This window comes from Trachypithecus francoisi, unplaced genomic scaffold, assembly GCF_009764315.1.
Source record: "Trachypithecus francoisi isolate TF-2019V2 unplaced genomic scaffold, Tfra_2.0 Lachesis_group3, whole genome shotgun sequence".
Classification (NCBI taxonomy): Eukaryota; Metazoa; Chordata; class Mammalia; order Primates; family Cercopithecidae; genus Trachypithecus; species Trachypithecus francoisi.
Window position 1 is genome coordinate 16960877 of NW_022681468.1, and position 12705 is coordinate 16973581.

Genomic DNA, 12705 nt, shown 5'->3' on the forward strand with positions numbered 1-12705 from the left:
TACACAAGATAACAGGTTCCCAGGAAATTATCTCTGCATGTTTTGGCAGCATCTATACTTGTCTGCAGGGTGTCATTACATTATGTCTAATGGACCTGAGATTAATTTAAATAAAAGGACTTATAAATTTACCCCTTTTCCCCTAGGTGATTATAAAAAGACAGATACTGGAGAAAAAGATCCCAGGACTTTCAGAAAAGAACGTTTCCTTTCAGGCTAACTTATTAGCTGCTTTGTACACAGCCACCTGGGACCAGACATTCACTAGGCTTCTAACAATTGAATCATAAATGCAAGTTCTGTACTGGTCTTACCCATGGAGGCTCCTCCCCACACCTGGGTAATCCTGGACTTAGTAGCTCAATCGAGCTAACAGGGCATTTGCAAATGCTCCCCACCTTCCAAATGGAAACCAGGACTTTTGATGCCAAACCAAACGTAAAGGAAGCCTGGCTTTCTTCAGGGACAGGGCCCTTTGTTTGGACCATTTACTTGAGGGTCTGGAGCATTACATGATTTATCAAGACAAAGCGACCAGCTCAGTCAGGAAGGAGCCATTGAACATGGAAATTCACATTTTTCTAAATCAAGTCAAACTTGACTTGGCCTTCACTACTCTATCCATACCTCACCACTCTGCACCAGAGTTAACTCAGTCCCATGAGTTAATCCTCAAAAGAAGTGTCCCACTCTAGTCTTTCAAGCTGGAATGTCCCAAGTGACATCTTGGCCAGTGGTGCCTGAGTCAAATGCTCTCCTGATAGTGACATCCCCATTCTGTTGATGGCCATGGATCCCATTACTGTGGCACTTGAGCCAGCCTCCCGATACGTGCCATCTCGGTCTCTGAACGGGACTGAGACCCCCAAACTGCACCTCTCATATTTTCTTTTTTTTTTTTTTTTTTTTTGAGACGGAGTCTCGCTCTGTCGCCCAGGCTGGAGTGCAGTGGCCGGATCTCAGCTCACTGCAAGCTCCGCCTCCGGGTTCACGCCATTCTCCTGCCTCAGCCTCCGAGTAGCTGGGACTACAGGCGCCCGCCACCTCGCCCGGCTAGTTTTTTGTATTTTTAGTAGAGACGGGGTTTCACAGTGTTAGCCAGGATGGTCTCGATCTCCTGACCTCGTGATCCGCCCGCCTCGGCCTCCCAAAGTGCTGGGATTACAGGCTTGAGCCACCGCGCCCGGCCTCCTCTCATATTTTCTTATAGAGTTGTTTAATTACCTGTCTACTTTCACCCAAAGAAAAAACAGTTTAAAGGTATACTCACCTGAGCTGAAGAAACAAGTGTCCCAAATAAAGGAGATAAAATATCTGAGAAGACAAAACATAAATTCACACTCGCAAAAATCCTCTAGTTGTAATAATCACTACTAACTCATTCAACAGTCACTGACAATCAAGATCTGACACAGAACACAGTAAGCTAAATACAAAGTCTACAAAGTCAGACTTTAATGTTCCATAAAACTGAAAAAAATTTTCCCTATGGTATTTAATGTTTATCATATATTCTTTTATAAAACAATGCAAAACTAAAATCTACAACTTCAGTACTGAATGACTGATCAATTTTAGAAACTCAATATGGACAATGATACATATTCTTTTCAGATCTCTCAACTTCTACCTCCTCCAAGTACCCATTCAAGTCCCTCTCTAGGAAACCTCCCAACTCAAGACTAGAAAAACTTTCTAGAAACATTTTATAAACCTGGACAGTTTAGAAGGACTTTCCAGAAAGACTGGAAAGCACTTGCTGAGAGCACTTGCAGCCTGTGAACGAAAGGACAGAGGCACCCACAATTCTAAACTCACATTCCTGGTGTTCCTGGTCATCTTGAGGGAAGTCCCACTTTATACCCACTCAAGCTTTACATCAGATAGGTTGGAAAGCTCACTTCTCAAACCATAGCACGAGAGAAAGTACACGATCATCATGACCTTCCATTACAACAGCCACAGCTGTGGAGACCTGTTAGGTGCCAAGCAGCATTCTTGGCACTTCCCATGTATTACTTACTCCTTATATCCATTTTCTAGATGGGGTCTGTTATTCCTATTTTATAGAGGAGAAGCCTCCTTAGGAGGCTGCCCACACACACACAGCTAGGAAGGGGTGGAGTCGGGGTTTGAACCTAGGCTGTCTGGCTCCAGCACCTTCGCTCATGCCCACTAAACGGCCTCTGAGAATTAAGACTGGGCTCATTCATTTGGCAAATATTTACTGAGTGCCTCCTATCTATTTGGCAAATATTTACTGAGTGCCTCTGGACATTGAGCTAGATGCTGGGGTAGAAAGATTTTCAGAGAACAACAAAAAAATCATAAGGAAGTTTCTACCTTATTGGGAGAGTTGCAGAGATAAACTGCAAATATTCTTCCATTTTGCCCCCACCAGCATGTATTCCTACCCTTCTAAATTTTACCCATCTTCCAAGGGTCTTTTGAAGTCCCCCTTCCTCCATGAGATCTTCTAAACCATCTACAATTATGGCACATGGTAGAGTGCTATAGCAAACAGCATGGATTCTGATGCCAGAATGTCATTACCAGCTCTATGACCTTGGGCACTTTTCTAAACTGCAGATCCATCACTTATCCAAGGAAGACAATTGTAACATCTACTCATAAGACTGTCCTAAGGATTAAAGGAGAAAATATATGTAAGAGCTCCAAGACATGTCACCACAATATCTTGGTGCTAATAGCCAGTTATTTTATTATATAGAGCAAAACTTGGCAAAATTCTCTAAGTATTTGTCAATCTGTCTCAAACAAACAAAAAACTTGACAAAGTACCAAGATAAGAGATTCTCAAAAAGAAAACAACCTGTAGAACACTCTACAGTATGGAATACTCCAACATGTATACATCACACATAATATACAGTTATACTGGATATATATTTAAAAAAAAAAAAAACTGGCAACAGTTAACATTACTATTCTTAAATATGGGACAGGAAAAAAATCTGAAAATAAGGGTAATAATGTCTATTGTGTGTATTTGCCATGTGAATGTATTACACTGGTCACTTCATGTATTTGCTTCCATTTTTCTGCATTTCCAGTTTAAAGATGAGCAAACTGAAATTCAGAGAACGTTAGGTCCCGTGTTAACAATCCATACAGCAAATGAGTGGTGAGGCTGGAAAGCAGATTCTAGAGCTCCCGCTATTCCCCCTGCAAATGCTCCCTGAGGAAGAAGGAGAGTAAACTAAGGCCATCTTTTGATCCATAACGGAAACATCTATTTGTACTCAGGAACTACTTTTCTTCTTCTTCTTCACCAGGAACCAAAACCAGGCTTTTAAGCAGTGGTTCTCAAACCTGAATGGGCAGTAGAATCCCCTGGAGGGCTCCTGAAAACACAGCTTGCAAGGTCTCACCCTCAGTCTGATTTAATGAATCTGGAATGCAGTCTAAGAATTTGCATTTTAACAAGTTCCAGGTGATGCTGAGGCTGCTGGTCCAGGGCTCATGGAGAACCACTACTGTTGTCAAGTATTTGCTACCTTGTTGATAAACTGTTACTCATCAAGCTTAATCTTAAAAAGTTAAATAATGCTAAACATCGTGCTAAGTGATACAAGGGATTGAGCTACAAGGTTTTGAGAACACACACTCTGCCTGAGTTAACAGTCTGCTGTCATACTAATGCACTTGCCTATCAAGAATTTTTTTCCTGAAAGTAGTTAAGAACACAAAGAAGAGTTCTCAGAAATCATTCTAGGCTGCCCTCGTTTCATGGAGGAGAGACTCTCAAGGGCAATTCAACAGCTCCTTGACAACCAGCATCCTCTTACCCTTGATGTGGAGGGCTCCAGAGTTATACTTCGGCTTAACTCCGGAGACTCTAGTGAGGTAAAACTGGAAGGGGTTCCCTTTATCCAGCATGTCCCAAATGTCCTGGCCCTCCCCTGATGTCTCGTACTCTTCCTCCTCTTTGAGCCTGTGGCAGGTGGGAGGGCCATGATTTTCAGTTCTTTGGGCAGTGCCGTCACTGGGAGCCGAGATGTCTTTCTCCTCTTTGATCACCACTTTCTCAGCCTGCTTCTGTAGCATTTCTGGCTGTAGCTCATCATCACTGCTGGACAGACACCAGCCTAGGTCCTCCTGGGAACCGCTTTTCTGCCTTTTGGGAGGTAAAACTGAATCTGTATCACTGAATTTCACAGGTGATATTTTCCTCTTGTGTGCGGCTTTCCGGGCCTCGGAACAGGTGTACCTGGGCTCATTTGCTGCTCCTTGCAGAGAAGAGGTAGACGGCTTGTCTGGTTTTGGCTTTTCTTCCTCACTTTCATCACTACTGGATATGGTCCACCTCCCATAATCGCCTTCCTGAGACATTATACTCCTGGAAATGGAAAGTGGAAACATCAGCATTTCCCATTCATCAGGGCATTGGCAAAATAACTTCATTGCTCTCAACTTCCGTATCAGATGAGCTGACACCTTCCAGAGGCTGACCACCTACCTATCAGCTGCTTTTTGGGTGTTTATAAGCACATTACCAGAATCCACTATCAGATTCTGCCAAATTACAAGCAAAAGTCCTGGTCACCTTTCTTTCTTTTTCCCTTTGTTTTCCTTCTTTTTTTTGAAACAGGGTCTCGCTCTGTCACCCAGGCTGCAGTGGTACAGTGGTTCAATCTCAGCTGACTGCAACCTTTGCCTCCTGGGCTCAAGCAATCCTCCTGCCTCATCCTCTGGAATAGCTGGAACCACAGGCGGACACCACCACATCTGGCTAATTTTTTTTCTTTTTTTTGGTAGAGACAGGGTTTCACCATTGTTGCCCAGGCTGACCTTGAACTCCTGGACTCAAGAGATCCACCCACCTTGGCCTTCCAAAGTGCTGGAATTACAAGTGTGAGCCACCATGCCTAGCCTTGTCTTTCAATCTAAACTTTGTTCTTAGATGTCCTAGGAAAGGAGGTTGAAGAAGGCATCAAGACAAACTCCAAAATAAAATATTCATTCTTGACCCTGAAGCTTCCAACAAGCATTTGGGGTTAATCTATGTTCAATGCTTAAGGTCAAATTGGAATTTACAAACCTAGCCTTCACCCAAGTACAGACACCCACAGGACTTCAGTGATTATGTATGTCTTACTTCCCAAAAGACAACCCATTTACCATAAAGCTTAACAAAGTCTTCAAGAGGAATGCCAAATGACCACTTAGGTATGTACATTATTTATACTACTTCCATGAGGACCCAACTAACTCAAGATACAATTATCCTATTGGCCACATCATAAATCTACTAAAACCTGCACAGAAATAACTTATACTGAAGCAACACACTTTTATTTTTTTTTTTTGAGACGGAGTCTCGCTCTGTCGCCCGGGCTGGAGTGCAGTGGCCGGATCTCAGCTCACTGCAAGCTCCGCCTCCCGGGTTTACGCCATTCTCCTGCCTCAGCCTCCCGAGTAGCTGGGACTACAGGCGCCCGCCTCGTCGCCCAGCTAGTTTTTTGTATTCTTTAGTAGAGACGGGGTTTCACGGTATTAGCCAGGGTGGTCTCGATCTCCTGACCTTGTGATCCACCCGTCTCGGCCTCCCAAAGTGCTGGGATTACAGGCTTGAGCCACCGCGCCCGGCCCACACTTTTATTTTTTAAGCCACATAGTTAAATTCTACTTTCTTGTTCTGAGAAGAGGAAAGTACACGAAACAGTCACTTTTGGTGTTACCTACAAAATCTCGTCAATTCAATGGTAAAGGACTATCTAAGTCGACTTTCCAGATAGCTAAAGAACAGTTCCTCAAAGTGATACTTTTAACATTTTAGCACAAGACCCAGGGGAAAATTACAAAACTCAATAGTCTGTGCTCAGATTAACAGTATCTTCAAGTTTTTGCCATTTTAAAGAGGCTGAAAAAGATGCATTGACTGGAGTAAACCAAGATGGTGATACTCCCTTCACAAAACCTACCTTCCCCCAAAAAAGAGAATTCTACATTATTCTACATCAAAAGATTTGCAAATGAATACATATGCATATGTCTCTAGATGAGAACTAAAAATAAAAATCTTGGCCAAGGGGACCCCAGAGAAACCTTAAATACTGAGTTCCGGGCCATGGTGGGATGGGAGCTCAGACATGCCTGTTATATCCCCTCCCTTCTGCGGTTTAAACACAACTGACCAGAGAGCATAAGACTGGCAGAATAGATTCTGTGACAATATGACACCAAATCATAAACAAGACCTAGGGCCATGCCCAGCAAGGGTTAAATCACACATTGCTACCCTTAAAGAATAAACTTCTACTTGCCATAAGGTTCTTTTTTCTTTAGCAGCTAAACAAGCACTGGCCTGGAGATAAGTAATATCTAAACAATTGCAGCTCAGCTACTGCCAGATGCTTGGCTAACTGACCCCCCCGGTTCCACAGGCCATCACTGCAGCTGTCATTGGACAATGGACCAACTTCAGTAACTTTCTCCTGAAAAGAAACCACTGACTGGTTCTGACCAGTCCTCAGAGGCTGAGCACTGAGTGCCTTGTCCCTCCTTCACCTTTTGACATAGAGGGCCTAATTGTAAATCATTCAAACGTTAAGTCTCCATCCCAAAGTGAACATAAGATGCACGAAACACGCACGCTTGCTCATTACACATGCACACGTGCCTCCCTTGGTGAATATTCATAGCTCCTCCCACACCCGTTGAATATGTATACTTGGCCATCCCATTCAGCATAAATCCCTGTTCTACCCTCTCCTCGCTGGGATGCCATTAAAAGTCTCTGCCTGAGGCTGTGCTTCCTAGCCTGTCAGGCCACACTGCAGGCTGTATCTTTTTACAAGAACTAAGCTCTCCTTTCTAAATGTATACATCTCATGATTTTTCAGTGGACACAGCAGGGGGTGGAGGGTTGGAAATACTTTAAAGGTATCTATCTATCCCTTTTCACAATGTCTCTCTTAACCTTCTTCAATTAACTACCAGTCAAGTCAAGCAAGCCTTCTGTAAATTACACATTTTGAGGAGCTTTTATGCAAGAATCAAGACAATAATGCAATATCAAGACAATAATCTGGCCCGTTCTACATGGCTCAGGGTCACTATTACCCCATCCGGCATGAACACACTATCTCACAGCCAAAGCCTTGCGGACTGCAGAGAGGGCTGGGGCCACTTGCTTCTGGAATAGTGACCCTAGACTGTCTGGCTCTTTTGAACCTTCATATCTGCTTTCTAAAAGTTTCTATTCATTTCTACACTCTGTCCAGCCCACTTCAAGGGGTTTATTAAAACTCATAGCATAGGTATATTTTCCCTAAATTGTTTCTCATCTGCTAAGGGTTAAGAAACTAGATAACCAGGTTTGCAGAATTGTATTGTCATGGTTAAAGGGGTCTGAGTGCCCAGTTTCCTCCATGAAAGAGATTCAGATTGATTTACTACTCAACACCTACTTAAGCAGCTCAGAAGTGTTTCCTTAAACGTTTTTAATCCTTCCGGTATAAAAAAAAAAAACCCACAAAACCTTAGGTTCCTCTAGCGTTCTAGAGTCTAGAAGTTGCTGGATATAGGTATTTAAGCTGCTACAATTCACTCTGAAGAAACTATCTCAGTGGCTACAGTTTTGTGACTTTAAAGTTATTTAGGGACAAAAGAAACACCTTAGGAAAAACTACTCTCTGAATGTCAGCTCTAGCTTCCTTTGAATTCTAAAACAGTTCTAAACCAATGCGGTTAGCAGGTCGCAGTTTTTGATGAGAAAGGATTCAGCTTCCACTCTTAGAAGCAGTTTGCAGAATCTTAAGAGGCTACCATGACAAATATGGTTGCCTGCATTATATAAATAAAATGGAATTCCCAAACCCTGAGAATTCTGTAGGTAAAATTCTTAGCAACTCTGTGAATTATTTGGAGAATTTCAAAGGTTTTTAGTTTTATCATTATCTACATTTTCTAAAACCATATGGAAGTGGAATTCCCTCCAACAAAGTAGGACAAGTGGGTAAAAAATAGAACAAAGCTTTAAAAAAAGACATTTTCTAGAGAACAAAGTCTTTTTTGAGGTTCTGCTCTATACATAAAGTTTTGCACCTGCTGACATTCAAAAATATGCCTGAGTCGCTTATTAAAGACAACCCAATACAATTTGTTGGGTCACAATTTAGTGCAATACACTAATAAAATTGTGTTTTGTTGTTAAGTGTAGCAGCTTACCAACCTCTTTATGAAATCAAGGCTCGTGCCCAGCTGGAAAAGAACTGCTGGTAAACACCAATATCAAATTTTTACTTTGGATAACTGGATGGTCACCAGTAACAGAATTTACTTCCCTCGTACAGGCTCTGGTGTCTAGCATTCCAGAGTGCTTTGTAATCAAGTCGTACAGTTTTAACAAATGTAGAACCCAAGAGCCTTCCTTCCATTGTTTATCATCTATCTTCCCTGCCTGGGCAGTGCTTGGTACAGCATAAATCTAAAGTCACACTTTTGGTAAGTGGTACCAAAAGAGTCAGAGAATACAATACAGCTGTGTTGATGCTGAATCCTGGCACTCAGTCAGGACAGCATAGTGTTTCCTAAAGTGGAAGTGATTGGGACCTGACATTATGAAAGTACCTCCCTTTCCCGTCCAATCCAACTCCCTGTTTAAATCAAGAAGAAAGTTGTAGTGTTGTTGAAATACTTTTAATCTTGATTTGGAACAAATATCAGGGTTTGGGCTCTTCTGCAGGCACCAACAATTTTGTTTACCATCAACAGAAGGTATCTGATGGCTACGTTATATTTGAAATAGCAAAATAAAGTTTACTTTATGTAAAAGAATGATTGGATTCAAACGAAAATATTAAGTATATGATAGTCTATGTGATAGCAGCAGGAGGCAGACAAATCCCTAGGCAGATAGGGGCAGAGCCTCATTAAAACCCCACCTGCAAACCAAAGACAGTTTAAAGCCTGAAAGCCAAGCTACAAGTCTTGGATAAATCCACAGACCGGATTGATAACCTCTCTTCCCACTTGGCACGGTTTCCTCTAATTAATCCCCACCCTTCACCTACTTTACATATACCTACCCTTCCCTAATTGGTTTTTTACATTGTCAAGCCCACCTTTGAGTGGTGCCTTTGTTTTAGCCTTTTTTGCATACTTACAAACCTATCAGCACACACTCCCCCATTCTGAGCCCATGAAAGTCCCAGACTCAGCCACACCGGGGAACTGCCCACCTTTGGATGGGGACAGGGGACACCCACTTGGGGTCCCCTCTCTGCTGAGAACTGTTTCATCACTCAATAAAACTCATCTCCACCCTTCTCCCCTTTGGTTGTCACCCTAACCTTATTATTCTTGGATGCAGGACAAGAAATTGGGACCTGCTAAACAGCAAGTGCAAATAGAGCTATAGCCCTGTAGCAGCACTCTGTTCCGCTGGTGGAACAACGGGAGAGGGAACCGCTGGCTGCCACACACCTCCATTTACTGGGCTGCAGATGGTGGGACTAAAAGAGCTGTTAATACATCCCTATTTGCCTGGCGTCTCCAAGTGTTCAGGCACCACCACATCCCCCTCATCTGGACACCAGAGTCTGATGCCAGAGTCACTTGCCATACGCCCAGGCCATCCACAGTCCTGCATGGTCTGTGCCTGGGCCAGCACTTGGAACAGCCATCCAGGCCTCCAGGCTCACTCATAACCCACTCCTTGCAGGCTAAGCATGCATGGTGGCCACAGGATCTGGGCCAGGATGAAAGCCAAACGCACAACGCCAGGCTGAGTGGGCAGGGCACCTCCTGTGGCCAGTCCAGGGCTGGAGGTCTCCAGCTGGCTAAGCGGCCCTGAAAAAAATCCCGTGTCATATGTGTTAAGAGAATAAAACAAAGTGGGGAGAAGGCAGGTGAGTGTGATTGAAATTTGGCAAACACTGCACTAACATGAAAAATCTAAAGAAATTTTCCCACCAAACGCTAGCTCAGGACACTGTTAGCGCTTTTTTTTTTTTTTTTTTTGAGACGGAGTCTGGCTCTGTCGCCCAGGCTGGAGTGCAGTGGCCGGATCTCAGCTCACTGCAAGCTCCGCCTCCCGGGTCACGCCATTCTCCTGCCTCAGCCTCCCGAGTAGCTGGGACTACAGGCGCCACCACCTCGCCCGCTAGTTTTTTGTATTTTTTAGTAGAGACGGGGTTTCACCGTGTTAGTCAGGTTGGTCTCGATCTCCTGACCTCGTGATCCGCCCGTCTCGGCCTCCCAAAGTGCTGGGATTACAGGCTTGAGCCACCGCGCCCGGCCAAGCGCTTTTATTAAGGACTTTAAAACATGTTGTGGATATGAAAGGTACTCCATTTAGAGCTGCAAAGTGTTTCCTCACTCCCCACTATACCAGACCCAGCTGGGGCATTTCTCTTTCACCTCCAGTTGCTCCTTCTCATGGAGCTTAAAGACCATCAGGTGGGCCCGGGAGCCAGGCTCCTCAGTTGAGTTCCTGTGTGGCCAAAGGCAGCATGGGCCCTTGTCTCAAACCCAGCCATGACCATGGAGTAAATGTGCACTCGGGCAGGTTAGTTAACTGCTGAGCCTCAGTTTTTTAGTCTGTAAAATGGTTATCATGCTTACCCCCTAGAGTGCATTCATTCAACAACTTACTGGGCAGTCATTATGTACCGAAAACTGGGAATGAGGCGTTAACAATATAGTTTCTACCCTAGCAGAGCATAATTTCAGGGCCGAAGAGACAGACTCACATATAAAAATTTTAATAGCCAAGATGAGTTAGACATTCATTACATTTTATAAGTATGAGACAGAAAAATAGGGGTGATCTTTGGAATATGCTGAAGAAGTAACATATAAATGAGACCCAGAGGGCCAAAAGGAACCTGCTGTCTAAATGATGGGGTGAAGAGCATTTCAACTAGAGGGTATCCAGCCTGCAGAGATGGGAAAGAGATCATAAAAAAAGACTTAGGCAAGGCAGGCAATGGTCCAGGATGAAGGGGGTGAGGGGAGAAGACCTGTTAAAGAAATTGGATTTTATGCTATGAACAATGGGGTCTCACTTATGGCTTTAAAAAGAAAGGGAGTCCGAATTGCATTTATTTTTTTTGAGACAAGAGTCTCGCTCTGCCGCTCAGGCTGGAGTGCAATGGCACAATCTCGGCTCACTCCAACCTCCGCCTCCCAGGTTCAAGCAATTCTCCCACCTTAGCCTCCCGAGGAGCTGGAATTACAAGCACCCGCCACCATGCTCGGCTAATTTTTGTAGAGACGGAGTTTCACCATGTTGGCCAGGCTGATCTCGAACTCCTAACCTCAAGCGATTCACCTGCCTCGGCCTCCCAAAGTGCTGGGATGACAGGCGTGAGTCAACGCGCCCGGCCTTCGATTTGCCTTTTTAATACAACTGTGTGCGCTTCAACTCTGTGGAGAACGGTTTGGAGACAAAGGAAGTGAGAGGGCTCTTGCTGAAGGCGCTCGACGGGAGCCAATTCGTAAGGTGAGGAAGTGATGACAGCAGCTGTCAGCCTTACTGTGTGATTATCTGGGGCCGGCCAGGCACGATTCGAAGAGCCTCATCGGGTGTAAACTCGCTTCACCCTCAGGACAACTCTATACTACGTACCGTGACCATCCTCCTATACTGGGAAACCAAGCACAGAAAGCTTAAGCATCTGGCACGTGGTGGGCGCTTTCCTACTCACTTTCTGGGACCACGCACCTGTAAGCTTAGGTCTGGGAATAAAAACCCCCGCAGGGGCCCCTCGCGCCGCGCCCAGGCAAGACACAGGTCTCCGTGGCGCCTGTGCGCGCCCCGTGAGACGCTGTGATCGGAGGAAACCGAGGCCCCGGGGCCGAGGCGACCCTGCCCCGTCTTCCCGGCCGCGCCGCTTCCTCGCGGTCCGCCTCCATCCCTGCAGGACCCCAGCAGCCCGCGAACCGCGACCAGTCAGGAGCAGGATCCCGGGCCCGACCGCAGCCCGCGAGAGACCGCACCAAGTCCGCGCCAGCTGCCGCCCAACACGTACCTGAGGCGCAAGGAACCCACGCTCGCCTCGGATCCCGCCCCTTCGGGGGCCGCCGCGCATGCGCGCAGTTGAAACCCTCGGGGCAGCGGCGCGGGTCTCCAGGCCCGGCCCCTTCCCCTTCCGGGGAGCGCACCGCTGGGTCCTAAAGCCCGCCGGGTGTTTACCCAGGACGGGGCTGGGGAGACCTCGTCTCCGCTAGCTCTTGGCTGACCTCCTGGAGCCTTCTTAAAACGAATGGAGAACCAGAAAGGCGTCCCCTAACTTCTCTCTAGTTAACTACGGGCAAGACTCACCCTCTTTAGGGAATTCTCATGGCTCAGGCTCCCGGGACTCCATGCAGCGGCATTTGGTTTAAAGTGGAGAGAGGATACGCTTAGGATAAAGGCAGCTGCAAGGAGACCTGTGTCCTGGGAAGGGCTGGGTGCAGACTTTGAAATCTGCTGTAAAATAAAATGTTAAATGAGTTCCCATCGGACTCTAGAACTTCGAATGTCTATTCCTTCTTCGAAACAGTTGTGTTCTTTTAAAATCTTCTGAGAAACGGAACTCGCCCGGCAGTCCTTGCCTTCAATAAGGATGTTTGCTGTGGGATTTGGGCTCTGTGCTATTTATGGTATTTATTCTTGGAATCTCTCCCAAACTAGGCATGTCTTCCAGAGGACTGAGTGAAATACATTTGTGTAAACATAACGGCTCGTTTCGTTCG

At 45.4% G+C, this 12705-nt stretch overlaps 2 protein-coding genes across 8 annotated transcripts in view; one reads left to right on the forward strand and one right to left on the reverse strand.

Moving 5' to 3' along the window:
- The window catches only part of TDP1 (tyrosyl-DNA phosphodiesterase 1), a 92488-nt gene that overhangs the window by 79457 nt on the left and 326 nt on the right, over positions 1-12705 (reverse strand). Inside the window, exons 1-3 of one of the 7 annotated variants that reach the window (XM_033191636.1) lie at positions 11693-12038; positions 3810-4360; positions 1271-1314 (exon numbers count right to left, since the gene is read on the reverse strand). In XM_033191636.1, the coding sequence (XP_033047527.1) occupies positions 1271-1314; positions 3810-4353 (588 nt within the window). In that variant the 5' untranslated portion in view covers positions 4354-4360; positions 11693-12038. Of the gene's footprint in view, positions 1-1270; positions 1315-3809; positions 4361-11692; positions 12112-12292; positions 12408-12705 lie in introns of those variants that run through there. The other 6 variants (XM_033191635.1, XM_033191634.1, XM_033191631.1 and 3 more) reach the window with 6 other exon arrangements.
- The window catches only part of EFCAB11 (EF-hand calcium binding domain 11), a 174643-nt gene continuing 174150 nt past the window's right edge, over positions 12213-12705 (forward strand). The window contains exon 1 of the transcript XR_004432354.1: positions 12213-12612. The gene's annotated coding sequence lies outside the window, so the exon portion shown is untranslated. The remainder of the gene's footprint in view (positions 12613-12705) is intronic.